The sequence below is a fragment of the Pteropus vampyrus genome, unplaced genomic scaffold (genome assembly GCF_000151845.1).
Source record: "Pteropus vampyrus isolate Shadow unplaced genomic scaffold, Pvam_2.0 Scaffold39, whole genome shotgun sequence".
NCBI classification, from domain to species: Eukaryota; Metazoa; Chordata; class Mammalia; order Chiroptera; family Pteropodidae; genus Pteropus; species Pteropus vampyrus.
The window spans coordinates 9,769,382-9,788,083 of record NW_011888820.1 but is presented as its reverse complement, the minus strand read 5'-3'; the positions used below and the strand labels follow the sequence as shown (position 1 = coordinate 9,788,083).

General features: G+C 39.4%; 1 protein-coding gene and 1 long non-coding RNA gene across 7 annotated transcripts in view; one reads left to right on the top strand and one right to left on the bottom strand.

Moving 5' to 3' along the window:
• LOC105290884 overlaps window positions 1-18,702 on the bottom strand; it is a 153,822-nt gene that overhangs the window by 108,096 nt on the left and 27,024 nt on the right. The window contains exon 4 of one of the 4 annotated variants that reach the window (XR_002779866.1): window positions 4,137-7,743. The exons of the other annotated variants lie outside the window; for them this stretch is intronic. This is a non-coding gene — a long non-coding RNA (uncharacterized LOC105290884). Of the gene's footprint in view, window positions 1-4,136; window positions 7,744-18,702 lie in introns of those variants that run through there. 4 annotated transcript variants of the gene reach the window in all.
• CUNH5orf63 (chromosome unknown C5orf63 homolog) overlaps window positions 2,346-18,702 on the top strand; it is a 21,202-nt gene continuing 4,845 nt past the window's right edge. Inside the window, exons 1-2 of one of the 3 annotated variants that reach the window (XM_011358332.2) lie at window positions 2,346-2,408; window positions 18,370-18,490. In XM_011358332.2, coding sequence (XP_011356634.1) covers window positions 18,380-18,490 — 111 coding nt within the window. In that variant the 5' untranslated portion in view covers window positions 2,346-2,408; window positions 18,370-18,379. The other 2 variants (XM_011358333.2, XM_023529602.1) reach the window with 2 other exon arrangements.

Genomic DNA, 18,702 nt, shown 5'->3' with positions numbered 1-18,702 from the left:
ATCCTACATTTAATAATTTGTCTAATAAAGGATTTTATAATTTTGCTTTTGAAATTATTTGGCTAAAGTAACTAATTTAAAATATGCTGTGATTTCTCAGCACTCATCATGTATACTTAGGAATTCTCAGTAAAAGCATCTCATTTAAAGACTGCTTTCAAGTATACTGAAATTGTTATGAACACTAAATCCAGCAATTAATAAAGCACACTCATATTTTGTGACTAATAAATATTTTTTAATTTTGCTTTGGCAGTTTTCTTTTTTTATTTGGGAGACAATAATATTTCCTGGTCAGACTTTAGACATTTTCCCAAGCACAGCTCGTATGCCCAACACTGTGAATCTCGTAGCTGGAGGTTAAACTGGCCCTCTGGGCTCCGGGCACTCAGCCAAGCACTCTCAAAGTGACTGGGCATTGACTACAGTGAGCTCTCAGGGATTCCCAGCTGCTTCATGGGACTTCTGCCTTCAACCAAAACAATCGTGTGGATGTACCAAGTCCTGTGGCATCATCTGAACAACCCAAGAAATTCTTACTAATTAAACTCAAATTCTGTAAATTTGTGAATTTTTGACTCCTTAGAGAAATTTACTAGTAACCCATGCTAAAAGCCTTCACTGTTGGCCTTTTGTGAAGTCATTATTCAGGGGATGAAATCAGGTTTCACGAATCCAATTTATTTTGTGTTCTAAGAAAAAATGAGATTTGAGAGCTGATATGAAGTTGCATTTCTAGGAAGCTTTTTTATCACTACACAAAATGTGAGCTATGCATACTCTGCCAAGGTGTTTATAACTAGACCCAAGATAACTTCTTTAAAGATATATCAGCAACTGTTAGGTAGAGTACAATTTGTCAACTGACTTTTAACACCACCTTCGAAAAAAAAATTAAGCCTTATCAGACTGTATCAACTCAAAAATAATCACAGGTAGTCTGTTGACTGTCACAAAATTTTATCTTTTGCCATCAGCAAATCTGAAGTTATAAAGAATTTGAAAACTCTACTTTCTAGATATGTCCTCTAACAATATCACATAATCAATGTGGTTTGTTTAGAGGATTTATTCCTGACCTTGGTTTGTTTTGTGTCTTTTTTAACATCACCAAAAACATATTGAGGGTACAGTGGCAAACTCATAGATACTGGCATCAGACAGCATGAGATGGAATCCCAACTCTGCCATTTTCCAGCTCTGAGGACCAGGACAAGCTATTAATCCTCCATTTCTTCATGTGTAAAATGGTACTAAGAATGCTTAATAGGATTGTTCTCAGGATTAAACAAGTTAATGAGTGTAAAGTTGATGGTGAGCAATCTATGTTAGCTTTGAGCATTAGTCTTACTATTATCCATCATTTTCTATTTACAGTACCATAACTACCCCCTGAACTTATCTGCCTCCTGCCTTCCCTGCTTGTACTCAGCTTTCACCTACCCCAACCCTTTCTCTTCTCCTTCCCAAAGATGAGTAATCCCTTCAGAATGGAAAGGTGATCAGTTCAACCCCATTCCCACATACAAACAAAAATAAGAGTAAACAAAAATTGATCCAGCTACCCTTAATATAAACCTGAAAGGCCCTGCATGGTCTGACTCCTGCCTACACTCCAACCTGTTCCCACTTCTATTCCCCACTCCCTTTATGCTGTAGCCATACCAATCAGTCTTCTTTGCATTGCCCATGCTGGGCTCCCTCCTGTTTCAGCTATTCCTAGGCCAAGAGAGCTCTGTCCCTGCCCAACCCAGCTTTACACATGCCAGCCCAAAAGCTACCTTATTAACTATATCACACATACTTTTTCGTAGGTCCATATTCCTTCCCTTTCAAAGCACTAAGTTCAGTGAACTGACGACCTATTTAAAGGATCATTTCCTAACGTCTGACTTGCCTATCCAACTTTAAGTGTGGGAGGGTACACCTGCCAGTTTCATTCATAATCGTGCTCCTCATAACCTAGCTCATTCCAGACCCGGAGGACAGAAAACATTAAATGAATGAATGAATGAATGAATGCATGCATGCATGTATGCATGCAGGGAGGGGCCAAAACGAAATAGACTGCACAATCTCAAAAAGCTGGCTAGCACACCTGACGCTCATTATTAAATGGTCTCCAAACATCCCCGGTCCCTTTTCCGTGCACTGCACCACCCTTTTTTAAATATATATATACATTTTGGCCTTGGTTTTTGCGTCTCTCCTTACATGCATAATAGCCCATGCTTCAGGGGGCGATCTCCTGGGATCTGAGATCCAAGGACACCAAGCCCAAGGGCGACGAGCCGGGACGGAAGTGTGGGGCGCGGAGCCCGAGCCGCGCGGGCTCGAGCGGAAGTGCGGGACGCAGGGCGGAAGGCGACGTAGTACCGGGCGCAGGGCGACGTAGGCGGCGGAAGGCTCAGCTCAGGTGGGTGTCAGTGGACCCGCGCCAGCAGGCGGGCGCGTTTGCAGCCTCCTGCACAGAGCCAGCAGGCGGGTTGGGAAGAGGCGCAAGCCAGACCTTGGTTGTTGCGCACTCGGCCAATTTTGATTGTCATTAGAGAGACTTTAATTAAACCGAGAGTGTAAGTCCATGAACTACGGGAGTGGGGTTGTTATAAACGTGTGTGTATGTGTGTTCGCGCACAGTGGCGCTCTGGGAAATCGACAAGTAATGGGCGGGAAAAGGCAGCTTTTTAAGAGAAAGCAGAAAGCATTTCAACTTAATGCTATTTACAGTGATTCACAGATGCCCCGTCCCCGGTTTAATTAACTTCCGTGAAGTGGCAATATAATCTCAATTGGCAGCCCGCTGAGATGACTGCCTTTTTAAATAAATATTTTTGAGCAGCCATGTTGACCTTTTATTGGGGATGAAAAGATTGTAAGGTGCACTAGGGGACATTGTGAGTCCAGGGCTCTCTGGACCTCCTCTCTGCTTTATTAAGCAAAAGCATCCCTCTGGGTGCTGAACAATGAGAGAATAAATCAGAGACTGTGCAGTTCTCAACAAATACTTAACCTTGTCAGTTACCCCTAACAAATATCACCTCATACAATTTTTTAAGAAATCCAAAGGTAGGAAAGCCCCAACCAAATTATTACTAACATGAATAGGCAGTGCCTGTTTCTAAGGCTGTCTTTAACAAGGAGTTTTTGGCCTGGGTGATCTTTATTCTTGTTGCTTAATAGAAAGTGTTATATATAGTACTTTATATTTTAGAGCTTGTTAAAAAATCCACAGTATGGCCCAACCTGATCTCAAGAATCTCAGTTCCTCTGGGACAGGGATAGTGTCGAGGATCTATTCTATCCCCAACCTTTTCCAGCGCATTTAGCAACATAAGCGGAGCTCCTGTAACTACATGTTGCCTTGGGGAAGCAGCCGATAGAGCTATGTCTTAGCATGCACGACACTGCTCAAGATGAGGTAGCTATTAGAGGCCACATTCTTTTCATTTAGTAATTATCTGAGCAATCGCTTATGAAAATACATATGAAGCTCTACCAATATTTAGAGCTGTACACATTAAGTTTTAAAACACTTGGAAAAAGAGGTATACCCTGGAAATATTGAATGATAATAGTAATATTAGAGTAAGGCAGAACTAATCATGGTTCTGTGTGAAATTTCATAGCCTAATAACCTAGGTCCTGCTCTGCTAAGGAATTGCCTGGAACCAGAAAGTTCCTGTCATGAAAACGAAGATTGGTGTGGCTGGTGCTTTAGACAGGCACACTCCCCAGATTTTCTTTCTTCGTGCTTCTTGTGGTCAGTAGTAGCTGCCTGCCAAGGAAGGATCGATATTTTTTTTTTTTGTCTCCTTCACTAGAAAAAAATATGTCTATGTGGTTTTATTTAGATAGATGGCAGGTAAGGTAACAGAAACGAGGATTTTCCAGCTTGGGAATTCATTGGACTGTATTTCCATTTTATTCCAGGTCCCTGGCTCTATCGTACTTTTAAGTACCCAGACGCAATGTGGAGCTATGCCTTCAAAATAAGTTATTTTTTTATTATTAAAGTTTTGTATTTCCTAACATGTGCATACTCTAGCTGGCTGATGCATTCAGTTAACTCTGATGCCAGGGTTCAGGGTTTCATATGTTAGCAGGACCTTGAGGTGATCTGGTACTAGTAAGTTTTTTAATGTTTCTTATTTTAAATCTAATTTTGCCACTGCTTTATTCAAGGAGTGAATATCAGAGGGAGCCAAAAGCCAGCTGGACTAGTTCCTGCATGCAGTTTTAATCTTGTTTGCAATTATTTTGAAGGGGAGCAACCATCTGGATCCTGAGATGTGTAGCTACACAGGTAGCAGGGACTAGGCAAGCTTCCTTCATCCTTCCCCTAGTATCACATAGCAAGTTCAAGGGACAAAATCATTTGAAGAAGGATATGCAAAATGAAAGGTTTGGGCTAAGTTTCTCATAGGTACTATCCCATATCTCTAACGCTCCATTCCAGTTACAGCCACAGGAAACTGGAGGCATAAAAACATTACTCTCTTTTTATTTCAATCCTTATCCAAAATAAAGTTTCCAGAGATCAAGGCAAAACTCAGAATACCTTCTATTTTAAGAAAGAATCCCTCTCCAAGGATTTAAGAGCATTTCACCAATAATATCTAGTAATAACCATTTTACTGCTTTAGGCTTCATCACTGTGGTATTGTATGTGTTTGTAAATCTCCTGTCCAAGGTGTGAGTTCCTTAAGGGCAGGGAAAATATCTTAATTGCTTTTTATATTTCTAGTACCTGGCACAGTGACTGGCACATTGCAGACACTCAATGTATTAGAAATAAAAAGGCAGCGTCCCTAAAAGGAATGTGAAAACATCACTGGGAATGCAACAAGGTAGAAAAAAGAATATAAAACAGTAACCTTTCAAGGGGGTACTACATGCAGTTATAAATGCTGCAGTTATTAATGCTTTAATAAAAAAGCCTGGAATAGGGAAAGGCGTATTTGAGAATCCATGGATGGTCACCAAACTGCATTCCAGGGAGATCTGGCGTGGTCAGTTGCAGGGCCTTTGTTGTTTTAAATGGAACATGCGAGCTGAAAGGCTTCACCAGCCTTGTCTTCATACTCTCCAGGCCTGCTATGCTCAGTTTCTCACACAAACACCTGTCGAATGAATATCTGAAGCGTATCTATTTGAAGATATACCAAATTATTAGCTTACCTAGGGCACTTACATCTTGGTTTGATCATGCCTTAAGGATGGAAGACCTATGTACGGTCACTATTTTAAAGCCATGTTGCCTAAATAATACTGAAGGAGAGCAACGATCATCTTTTCTACTTTGCTAACATTCCAAAGGAGTGCAAAATCAACAAATTTTTGTATTGTAATTAGGCAGACATGTGGTATATGCTGCTTCCTATGTTGCCAGTGGAATTGCAGCAGAAACCAGAATGTTACTACTGGAAATAAATGAACTTCCTCTCATTGTTCCTGTACTTTTCATATTAATCATGAAATAATGGGGAAATGGCTTCTAGTTTGTCAGGAGGAAGGACATGAGCTTGAATTATTTGATTTTTAACTCTTTAATTCTTAAAACATGTAGTCCCTCCAGTCAACCAAGAGAATGGATACTGTTATTTCATAGAAATTAAGTAAGGCTGAGAGGCACCTTAGAACATAAGACTGAAAAAAAAAAAAAAAGTTCTAAATTCAGCTCTGTTTCTCCAGGTTCAAAAATGAAGTTAATCTGAATCTTCTTAGATTTAGAGATCAGAACCTCATTCTTATAGTAGAATTCTGCCTTCTAAAGCTGAGACTTTCCTCATTCTCTCTATCCTTAAATTAAGCCTTAAACATGTGGTATCTGTTATTTGGTATATTCTGAGGCTTAATGTATAAAACTTTTTGAGATTTTTTTTTTTCTTAAAGAGAGGAGGTTGAACTTGGAGACTTTTTAATTCTGAAAATTCCATGTTGTTCTCATCATGTATACAAATAGGCCATTGTTCAAAGAGCAAATATAGAGAAATGAACAAAAAAAATGCAGTGTGAAATGCTTTGGTTAAACATTAGTTTATTCATGAAGCAAGGGGATCTCCAAAGTCATTTCCCAATCCAAATATATTCTACCAGTAAAAGCTCTTAAATAACGGAATAGGATTCAGAGGATTGTAGAATCTCACATAAGTGAGGGATACTAGGGCCTGATCTCAAGAGTGGATGGTTCCCAACATTCAGATTGAGCAGTATACTTCACGGGCCTAGGTACTGTTGGTATCACAAGTCCGAGGAAATGCTAGATTTAGTCATCAAATGTTCCAAAGTCATTTGCTACAAAATGGCTAAAAATGAATGAAACATCTTTCCAGTCTTGTGTGGTCAGGAGAATAACTTCGCCTCTTTGGCAAGATGAATTAGAAATGGAGTATTAGTGATGAATGGAAAACATTGCTTGAATGGACAGATTTTCAATTGCAAACAGTTGTTTTTAGAAATAGGATTGTGTGCTCTTTAAATAGCAAGGAAACTGGCATTACTAGCTGGGTACAATAAGACTAAGATGTTATTAATGAAATTGCCTTCTTTCTGGGTCAGTATTAAGTATCAGAGATATCTTCAAAGAGAATGGGTCATTTTGGTTAAGAAGGATAATGTAGAAAGGAGTCTGTATAATTCCTTATGCACTTTGTTCCTATCCCTTGAACTAGAATGATTTTGCCCTCATCTTAATGCTATCTGTATGGAATGAAGGCATTTTCAAATTAGTTTTTAAACTCTATTAAGCCCTCATGTATGATATAACGCAATCACATTATTCAGGTTTTCTTGGCTTTTAGGAACAGCTTTGCAGCCATTATGTCGTAATTGTACTGAACATTGTTGCACACTCTGAATTCAGAATATGCCTCTCTGGCTCCGAGCCAGATGCTGAGTCAGCGTCTTTGGGTTTGCAGATGAGGGGAGGGGTGCAATGTGTACAGGCCCTGTATGTTAACGGGAATTCGTCCAGAATCCCCTTTAGTGTCCTGGATGCTAGAGGGAGTAAATATAGGGAATATATAACAGTATATTACTGTTCCTGATTAGCATCGTCAATTTATTTTTCTCAGCTGACTGTTTTCCTGAAAATCCTTCCCTGACATTGTCATGTGCACCAACACCATTACCAAGCAGACGCCTCTGAAGCAGTGATCTGGAAAGTGTGCCTACTAAGGTCTAAAGTTTCTAAAACAAACTCTTGCTTACAATAAAGAGTCCTCTCCCCTTCTACTTCACATATGTCAGCTTGTTCCAGGCCTAGATAAACACAGTGGTGATTCTGGACAGGGAAGAGAATGCCAAGATAATGAGGGTCTGTCATTAAAAATCATTTTAAAAATGTGTTTAATAGTATGAAAGAAAAATACATTCTTCTTTTTTTTCAAAGGCACTTTTCCATCTCAGATGCTCAAACAGTTGCGAGGTGAGTGCCTGGCCACTCTAATGTCACCTCCCCCATTTCCCTACTGGGTCTTTTCTGATGCAAAGACTTCCCAGTAATGATTGAGGAGCCAGAGAAGCCAGTTTGTGATTAGCACGTGCCTTTACACTTTTGCCTGGATCTATGTATGAATTTTCATCCTCTTTAAAAGGCCAGTAGCATTTTAAAACTACTTCGCCTTCTTTGTTTGGTGCCTTTGAAGTCATGTGCTATTGCCATGGCATTTCTTCTGATTTCCCCTTCTCTGATCAGGAGGACATTTGATGCTCAAAGCCTATGTGCACAGTTTCTCCAGGTCACTGTAAAATGAGAGAATAGAACAAGGGGTAGCAGTTCCATTTTACAGTTGATGAAACTGAGGCTTAAGGAGATGAGGAATTGCCTAACATCTCCAAACTACTTGGAGTTGCCTGTCTTTGGGGTTTATCTTTATGAAATCCTCACCCAAAAATGTATCTAGGGACTTTCCAACGTGCTGAATTCCAACTGAAACTCTGTGTGAAGAATAACTTTAAAACTCTAAATGAAGAATTATACCATTTGTGCATAGTTCCCCTGACTGATGATTTAGTGGGAGTTGTATTCATTTAAATTTACTTTGACCTCTCTACACAATTTATTCGAAACTATTTTGGAACAAGTTTTGTCTTTAAAGATGAACAATAAAATCCAACTTTACCATGACCTGGGAAGCTTCTGTTTTGATATACACGGGTTGAAGATACTGTTAAAATGATAGCGGTACTGAATTTTTCCATATTTGAAAACATAAAGGCAAGTATTGGGAAGGAGCAACTGTAAGAGAACTGGCCTTTGTTCAAAAGCTACCAAGGGGAAACCTCAACTCCTCACAAACTAAATTTCAGTTCCCTAGTCTGTAATTCTGTGATGCCTGGGTAAGCTAAGCCAATACCTGGTTGTAAGATATTGTCTGGTCTGGATAGTCAGGCTTACCTAGACTTAGTGACATCCTTAGTAGATGATGAATATGTTGGTTCTTTAATCAGCAATGTTCGATCTTAGAAATTCCTATTTCATTAATGTCCACAATCTGAAATTTTCAGCTAGTTCTGTTTGAAATATTCTTCAATTTTGCAATTTCCTCTTTCTGATAATACTATATCAGAGATTTAAATCTCCCACTTGAGGCCAGTAAAAGCACATTTCAGCCACTAGAATCATCATCATCATTATTATTAATGACAACATCTTTTAGTATTATTTAGTAATAAACAAGCTTTATTTCTATATTCTGCTTTATAATTTATACAAAGATTTTTACATTTACTATCTCTTTTTAAGACATCCAATCGACTGTTTTTTGGTAAATATAAAAATTTATTGAGGTATTTTTTGCCTCCACTCTTCTATTTCATAGCCTCCATCCTCACCAGAAATATCTACTTTTAGTTAAGATGTTAAATTAGGCAAGAACCAGACATTTTAGGGGTAGGCATTGGTTGGAAAATTTCATTCATTTGAAGCACCATCAGATATAGGTGATACCTATTCTAGTTCAAGCCCTCATGACTCTTTTTGACAATGGGCCATTCCCTCATTCTGGAAATACTTTTTCCCTTTGGCTTCTGCGATGACACTTTCCTGGTTTTCATCCTACCTCACCAACCTTCTTTCTGCCTCCTTTGCTGGCTCTTCTCTACCCAACTCATGATGTCCTGGGCCCTCTTCTTTTTCTTTTTCTATATTATTCAGATGATCTCATCTAGTTCCCAAGCTGAGAATACAAATCCTAAACTTGTGGAGTCTCAAATTTTTATCTTCAGCCCTGGCTTCTCTCCTGACTACCATACCTGTTTGTTCCACTCTCTGCTTGAGCTCCAACTTGTCCCTAACTGAGCTCTCAGTCTCACACATACCTCAATCTCTTCCTGCCATAGTTTTCCTCATTTTAGTAAATGGCACTGCCACCCACCAGAGGCTCAAGGCCAAAACTGAGATTGCTCTTCCTGTCATCTTTAACTCCTCTTATCCAATTCATTAACAAGTCCTATTAGCTGTGTTTCTGCCCTAGACTATTACAGTAGCCCCAGAACAGGGTGCCTGCTTCTCTTTTCATCCCCCAACAATATATTCTTCACACAGCAGCTAAAGTGACTTAAATGTATATGAGATCACATCATTTCCCTCCTCTAAATCTATATCATACTTAAAATAAAACCTCAATTCCTTAACAGAGCCCATAAGGCCTCAGGTGATCCAACCCCAACAGACCATTTTTTGTTTTAAATTAATTTATTTTCAGTTTCAAGTATATAGTACATTGGTTAGACATCTATATAGTTCATAAAATGATCCCCCCAATTACTCCCTCCCTCCCCTGACCCTCCACCTAGCCAACGTGTTAATGCTAACTGCATTCCCTATGCTGTGCTTCCCATCCCCGTGACCATCCATCAGCTACTAATTTGTACTTCTTTAACCCTTCACCCCATTCTCTCAGTCCTCCAAATCTCCCTCCCTTTTGTCCGTCACCAAATTGTCCACTATATTTATGAGTCTGTTTTGATTAATTTGTTCTTTTTATTCCTTAGATTCTGCATATAAGTGAAATCATATAGTGTTTATCTTTCTCTGTCTGACTTAAATACCTTCTAGATCCATCAAAGCAATATCTTTTTCCATCCCCTTTTAGTTTGTATGTGTTTTTTAATCTGAAGTGAGCCTCTTGTAGGCAGCATGTGTAGGGGTTTTGTTTTCTTATTCTTTCAGCCACTCTATCTTTTGGTTGGAGCACTTAATTCTTTTCCATTTGAGATATTTGTTGATAGGAATGTAGTTGTTACCATTCTTTATTCCTGTTCTTGATACATGTTTTTTCTTCTTAAAGAAGACCCTCCAACATTTCCTGTAATACTGGCTTGGTGGCGATAAATTCCTTTAGCTTATTTTTGTCTGGGAAGCTCTATATTAGTCCTTCAACCTTAAACGATAGCTTTGCTGGATAAAATATTCTTGGTTGTGGATCCTGGGTCTTCATCACATTGAATATTTTTTTCCAAGCCCTTCTGTCCTGCATAGTTTCTTTTGAGAAATCAGCTGCCAGTTTTATGGGTGCTCCCTTATAGGTAACTGTCTATTTTTCTCTTGCTGCTTTTAATATTCTTTCTTTGTATTTAACCTTTGGCATTTTAATTATGATGTGTCTTGGTGTGGGCCTCTTTGGATCCCTGGTTTTTGGGATTCTCTGAGCTTCCTGGGGTTTTATATCCATTTTCTTTAGCAAGTTAGAGAAGTTTTCCATCATTATTTCTTCAAACAGCTGTTCAACATCTTGATTTTCTTCAGGTACACAGATCAGATGGATATTTGGACCCTTAATAGTGTCTCATATGCTCTTTAAATTATTTTTATAGTCTTGGCATCTTTTTTCTGCCATTGTGATTGAGTGTCCTTGGCTTTCCCGTCCTCTAGATAGGTCATTCGATCTTTTTTTTTATTCACTTTGTTTATTCCTTTGTTTATTCCATTTAATGTACTTCTCATACCAGATAATGTGTTCTTCATTTCAGACTGGTTCCCTTTTATCACTTCCACTTCCATTTTTATGTTTTTTATCTCTTTGTTGAAGTTCTCACTGAATTTATCTACACTTCCCAAAAGTTCATCGAGCAGCTTTATAACCAGTGTTTTGAACTTTGTATCTGTTAGATTACTTGACTCCATTATATCTGGATCTCTGTTCTGTTCTCTCATATAGTTTCTGCTTCTTTATTTTCCCATTTTGGCTGCCTTTCTGTGTCTGTTTCCATGTACGAAGCAAAGCTCCTAAGTCTCCCGGTCTTATTAGTGTGGATTTGTGAAGTAGGTGTCTAGTGACACAGCCCTGAGAGGGGTTCAGCTGCAGGCCAAATTTAGCCCAAGCTTCTGCCCCTCCAGGGCCACCTGTTAAGATTCAGTAAGCAATCCAACTATATGCTGTGCTTATAGTTGCCTCAAAAGGCCACACCAGAAAGCGAGGCCAGCTGGCTCCAGTGTGAGTCTTGGCACTGCTCAGCAAGGAGCACCTGACTCGCTGAGGATATACGTGGATGTGGCTTGGGTGGGGCCGCGAGTTGGGGGAGGCGGGCTTTCAGGGAATCTTCTGGGCGAGCGACCTCTGTTATCCAGTTTGATGACTTCTCGGCTATGGTGGCAATGTCCACGCACTGGGAGCGGGGGAGGGCTTAACAGGGAACAATGGATACCGCCGGCACTTCTGTACAGAGCGATTCTCGCCTTGGCCCTCACTCCCTGTATGTCCCTGGTGTCCCTGCATGCAGCCAAATGGGCACTGGTGCTCAGAGGGAGCAGGTCTGTCACCATGAAAATCTGCTCGCGGACGCGGCCCCTTTAAGAGGCGACGGCCGCTGCTGCTGCCACAGCCTCCATCTCACTCAGTCACTGAAGACCAGGCAACCAGCCAGCATCCTCACCCCGTCCTACTTTCTGCTATTGTTGGATTTCTCCCTAGTTGTATGGCTTGTTCATCAAGATCCCGGGCGATTTTCCTTGCTACTGCTCCTCGTTTCTGTCACAACTTTGATTTGGTCACCAGAGGAATGAACAGAGCCTCTATCATTTACACCATTTTTTTTCCTCTCCACGACAGACCATTTTTGAACCCCTTCTCCTGCTACTCTTCCCCTTGTTTACAAACACACGGTCCTTTTTGTTCTTCCAATAAGTCAAGGTTATCCACACCTTAGAGCCTTTGCACTTACTGTTCCCTGTCCCTGAAATGCTCCTCCTTCAGATGGTCCTCACCCTTTAGTCTCAGTAAAATGACACCTGCTCAGAGTATCTTAAAGGATCTGCCTTGGTCGCCATCACATCACCCTGTTTTACTCCCTCCCCTCTACTTATCACTAATACTATCTAATATTAAAGAGACCCTTTAACGTCACTAAACTATGGACCCTATGAAAGCAGGTACCTTGCTTTCCTGTTCACCACTGACCCCAGCACTTATAATAGTATCTAATACTTGGAAAATATCAGATAATTATTGAATGAATAAATGAATGGCTCTCATCCCACACGTAGATTGTCATAATTGACCTCTAACTCTTTCCCACCTCCATTTTCCTTTCCTCTGCAGTCAGTCCTGCATGGTGCTGCCATATCAATCTTCCAAAACACTGATTTTATCACATCACTCTCTCATTTAGAATCCTTCAGCGGCTCCCATCAAACAGGCCACAGCATTTTAACCCCAGTGCCTTTGTGTCTAACCCCAACTTTGTAATCCTTTTTTCTACATATCCCAAATCCTCTGTGATTTAGGATCCTTCTCTTGTGAAACCACCTCCAATCAGCCCACAGTACTCTTCTCTTCCTTTCTCTCATAACATTTAAATTTGTCTGTTAGATGTCCCTGTTGTAATCTCTCCTGTTGTTTACATTGTTTCAGTTAAGAATTTAACTCCCTTCTCCTGAATCTAATGAAGTACATCTATTCTTATTGCTTGCATCTAGCATGTGAAGTTGATTTCTCCACATGAGAGTTTTATCTGGAGGGGAAGAAATGAACTAAATACCAGGCAGGATGAAGAGAAGAAGAATAATTTTACTTAATTTTACTTAAAATTTGAAGGAGGTGGGATATGAGGACAGAATGCATGTACTATGGGTGGATATGTAAATGATATATACCTTCAGTGAAACTGTAATCTTACTGGATAGGCAAGGCCCACACTTTAAACAGCTTGTTGAATGTAAATTAATATAGCACCCATTGAGCACAAACAGGAATAGAAACAGCCAGACACTTGGAAATCTCACAGCCATGGTAATAATGTGAAGGGAAGTAAAAAGGGGTTTTGTCTCTAGGCACTTCTCTGACCAGTCATATCTTTCTGGGACTTATTCTCTACTGGCTTCTCTGGCCCCTGTGTGGTGAGACTGTTGGCAATGAAATCTGGAAGTAGAAGCTGCAGGGAGTGTGGTGGACGTGTAGTGTGAGAGGCCGCTTCTCACTCCCTGAGGCTGGTTTCATGAGTTATGAGGGATCAAATTAGCAGTCCAACTGCATAGTCAGAATGAAGCTGTGGTGATCATTTTGCAATATACACAAATATCAAATCATGTTGTACAACTGAAACTAATGTTATATGTCAGTTATGTCTCAATTTAAAAAAAGAATGAAGCTGAACATAAGGCCATGTACAAGTGGGCCCATAGGTGAGTGGTTAGCTCAGGGTCTTTGTTACAACATCTTGTTTGAGTTGGCTCCACCTCCTAGGCAGTTCCCCTGGCTAGGTACTCTGCTGAGGCTGAGGTGCTGGAAAAGTACCTGAGATCTCACTCATGCCAGTGACTGAGGGCCCCACTTCAAGCTGGGCCTTCTACTCCCTACTCCCTGATTCTATTCTATAGCCTCATTCTAGTCCTGCTTAGCCCCTTGGATTTGACACCCCAAAGTATCTGCTCAATTTTCGGCTTTGACTGTATCCCTTATATGTTGCCTCTCTTTGTTATACTTGGCTCCACACTTACACCCAAGATCTCAGATTAGGTTCCTAACGTTTGAGAGAGAGGGATGTTTGGACACAGCTGACTGACCAAAAAGCACATAAGAGCACTGGTAAGGATTCACTTGTCCCTGTTTCCCTGGATTAGGTAGAGCCCAGTGACCTAGATGAGTCCCTAAGAGCAACCTCACCTCGTTACATAAACTTCAGTAATCTAAAATAATGGTTTGTTCCCAGTAGGGCATGCGCACATGTGCACATGTGTTTGTGTGTTCTTTGGGTAAAAATAGGAATTTCTAGTTCTTTGGGTAAAAATAGGAATGTTATACTTAGATGTAATGAATGTGAAATGGAGCACTTAACATCTCACATGGCACAAATGACTCTTTATGGAACACAGGTTCAGTGAGAGCTATGGTAATAGTGTTTGGTTAATGTCAGCTCAGCATTAAATTTGCATTACACTCTTGTGAAGAAGCTCCAACATTACCTGTTAATAACTCAGGCGGTATCTGGGCTTATATAGACTTTTTGATTTTGCACATGAACTAACAGTGCAGCTTACTGATGAGGAATCATGTGAACTTGGAAATCTGGTGTGCCAAAGGATTCTTTGTATCAATAAAAATTCTGGTCAGTGAAGGTCAGTTCCTCTACTCAAGCAAAAACAATGTTGTTTCCTTTCTAATCAGCCACATACAGTGTTTGAAGAATCCAAGAGCCCCACGTAAGTGATGTGCAGCCATAACCTGGGCAGCTCCTCATGCAAGAAATGAATAATCCTTAATAAAGGCTTAAATGACCCTGGCTTCTTGCTGTACTATAATCAGTTGTTTTAATGGTATACCTTCAGTGCTTTGCAGAGAAAATGCTATGAAGTTAAGTTATCTTCCTTATCTTGCTTCAAGGAGGGCTGAATTGGTCCAATCAGTCCTCCCACCATGTTGTGCTTGATTCTGTTATAAAGACCACTGAAGTCAGCCTTGGTTTTGTTGAAAAGCCAGCATTCCCTTTCTCTTTCAGGGTGATCTGTGCCTCTGAGCAACAGTGGACTTGAAACAGCAGGAGTCACCATCTTTATTGTTAGTCTGTGGAATTAGTTTTAGGCATATTCTAAATCCAGTGTTATGCCTTTTGCTTTTTTTTTTGGTCTGTGACAAAGATGACCCAATTGTGCTTCTTTGATATTATGAACACAGCTCTTTTTGCTCATATCATAGAAGCATACAACAAAATACAAAGGATAAAATCGTGTCTGTGTGTAGTAAGAACACGCATTCCATAACTAAATTCAATGACATAATCAAAAAGGTGTTGTCCTCTCACAGTCATGAGCTAACAGGCAGAGACCACCTTTCAGAATATTTTTTTATAGTGCTGAGATACTATTCAAAAATAATAGAACTAATGAAAATGTCACATTGACAGAGTAGCCTGTATTAAGATTTTACTTCAAGAAGGCATGATTCAGTGAATGTGACATTGACAGCAGTGGTACTAGGGTTTACAGAGTTAATAAAATATTCTAAAAATACTATAGAGTTCCAATTGGAATGTATCATTTTTCATTTTACTTTTTATTTCTAGAACTAAGTGGACTCCAGTGTTCAGAATTTTAGCCATAATGTCTTATTTCTACATAGAAGAGGTAAATGGCACTTTCCCTTTATATCAGACTTTCATATAATTTTCCAATACAAAGAAATAAGTTATTTTAACAATGTGGCATAATGTATGTACCTTAGGGCATTTGGGAAATATGCAGATAGTAAAATTACATAATTCTAATGCATTTCTCATAAATGAATATGGGATGTTTAAGTGATTAAATACTTGCAACAAAGTAGAAATGGAGACTAATAGTAGAAAAGAGAACTAGTTTTAAATAAAATGGTTGTAGCACTGCTGAAGACTACTTAGCTCTCTGGGTTGGTTGAACAAATATCCAGCAAATCTGGAATGAATAGCAACTCTGTTTACCATGACAGGCTTTATTTGTCTTGGGCACAACCAAGACCACATGCTGTGTTTTGTCATGTTGGAAATACTAAAGCAGATTTCCATTGTGAATGTGAATATTTTTTTAAAGCCTTCACACCTCAGTCTCAACTCAGCTAGGTAAAAGCAATGTTTTCCTTTCCTTACCAGCCAGACATCAATAAATCTTAAATCTTAAATCTTTCCATCAAAGGCATGTAGCTGCAGTTCACTGTCCTACTTGTCGTCTTACATCACGGTCATAGATGGCCTGATCCTTCTCATTTCCAAGAGCTGTCTTTCTACCTCTACTCTAACAAAACTCATTTTTAATTTTCTTTCTCCTCCATATAGTACAGCTTCTTTAACTCCATCCCCTAGGAGGGTGTGCTACTATTGGCCTAGGGCTGTCCCAAAACCAACAATGCAGAAATATCTACCTAGCATAAACATAGCTAACATTCTACTTTCCCCCCTCATTTATATCCTGTGTAGACAAAGCCATGTTTAGCAGCTGTTGTCTCCAACCACATTTGGAGTTGTTGATTCTGCTGAATTTATGGGAAATGTGTTTACCAGGGCTTAACACTTAGTTGAGAGTAGCACAGCATATTGTGAAATTGTTTAGATCCACTTTCTACCTTGGAATAATGCTGGGTAGCAGATTTTTGCAAAATTCTCATTACATCTCTTTTTTATTCATTATCCTGATCGTTTAGTTAGTGGGGAGATCCAGTGAGGGTTTAAGAGTGAAGGAAAGAAAATTGCTTTCATGGATTGGAATCTCTTTGTCCTATAGTCTTTATTCTAGTTTGATATGGGTTGGTGTTTTTCTCTAAAGTCATATCATTCTGTCTGAAATGAGTTTAACCTTACACTGAGAAGCCCGGTCACCGGTAGAGATTAGCGTGTAATTAATACAATCATGCTGTGGAGCAAAGCAGAAGGAGATTCGAGGTGGTGGCAAAAGGGTTGGGACCAGCTGCAGCACACTGGCCCAAAATTTTGTGGACACCCTGAGAAGCACTAACCTTTAGTTATGATATGAGATATGCCCAAATAATGACTGCTATGCACACTGAGTATCTGATCAGAGTTAACGGTGAGACTAAAGATGGGGAGAAAGGCTCACCTCAAAACCTTTAGCATCCAAACAAATATTTGAACATCTACTATGTTAATTATAGATACTTGGGCTACTGGGTGAATAAGTACCTGCTCTTATGGAACTCACATTGTAGTAGAAAGGAGATATAGGTAAAGAAATAGATAGTGAAGGATAAAAGAAAACTACAGCAAGGTATGAGGAAGGAAAGTGGTGGGCTGACCAATATTGGTAAGATAATCACTAAGGCATTTCTAAGGAGGTGACATGAACCCAGGACAAATGAGGAGAAGCTACTTAAAGGCTTTTCATACAGAGGGACAGCAAGTGTAGAGATCTTGGTGAAGAAAAGATCTTTGGGTATTTAAGGAAGAGAAAGAGAATCTTTGTGGCTGCAACTTTTCAAGATAAGGGAGGGAAAAGTGATAGATGAAGTTGAAGAGAGAAAATAAAGCAAAGTTATGAAAATCCCAGGAATAAATTCATCTTGGGAATATTGCTGAATGATAAAGCCAATAGTACATATTTGTTTTAAAAGTGAAATGATCATATTTGGAGTTTTAAGGACAAAGCTGGAGACTCAGTAGAATAACTAGAAATAAGTAGGGTATCTTATGTCAAACAAAGTAGCAGCATGAGGGAGCTTCAAAGCCTAGTGTTTGACATACTGCTATTATCAAACTGTTCTTATTGGAATATCTCCAGCAGAAACACTAGCGCATTTGTGTGTTTTCAAAAATGACGGTAATCTCCTTTTAAAACACTTCTTGAAGAGTTGAGCTTTTTGTTTCTGACAAGTTAACTCTGCCTAACTCTCCTCTATGGCTCCTCTATGTACAGTTCTGTGTTTCCCCATCTCTTGCAGCAGAGGGGCATAAATCTCATGAGTGATAGCCTTATCCTTCATCTAGGGAGTTGTGCTGCTTACTTATCGTTTCCTTTACTGTGATAGTGGTTGGATGTTGTTGAATGCTTGCTAATAAGATAAGCTATTTCTGTGAATAAAAACTATCTCAGGAAACCTCCACATATTAGGGTATCATCAGGATGCTAGCAAAATCTGCAGGTGAAATTTAATTTTGTATTCAAATTAACAAACCCATGCAGTTTGCTTACAGAAACCAAGTGATTAGGCACACAGCTAATCCATAAATATGCATTTTTTTCCCATTCTAAATTTGGTTTTGTTTGGAATGCAGTGACTATGGAGGCATCGTGGGGACTAGGCAAACATCTGGTCCTCTCTGACACTCCTGGACTCTAAGAAGCAATTCTGAAGCCTTCAAATTTCATCAATGGCTTGCAGCTTACTGCTCATATTATAAAAAGCAAAGTCTAGGGCACATAAATTTACTGGTCTGTTTTTCTTTTGGCAGAATTAAGATGCTCTGGTTTCAAGGAAATAGTATGCAACTTGCCAAATACTCCTTTCTACTCTTGAGAAATCTGTCTGCCTCTAAGACTGTTCTGCCTGTATTGACCTTATTCACAAAGGTAGAGTGAAAAGTAAAATTACTACTTTAAAAACAAAGTATTAAAATTGTTGGGTGAAGAAAGTTGTACATTTAATAAAGAAGAAAAATGTTGAAAGGAAAGCTAAGAAATAAACTTCCTTCCAAACTGCTCAATTTTACAGTTCCAATAACAACAGTAGTAACTCTGTTTCCTACCCAGATACTTTATTGTCTCACAATTAGAGGATACAT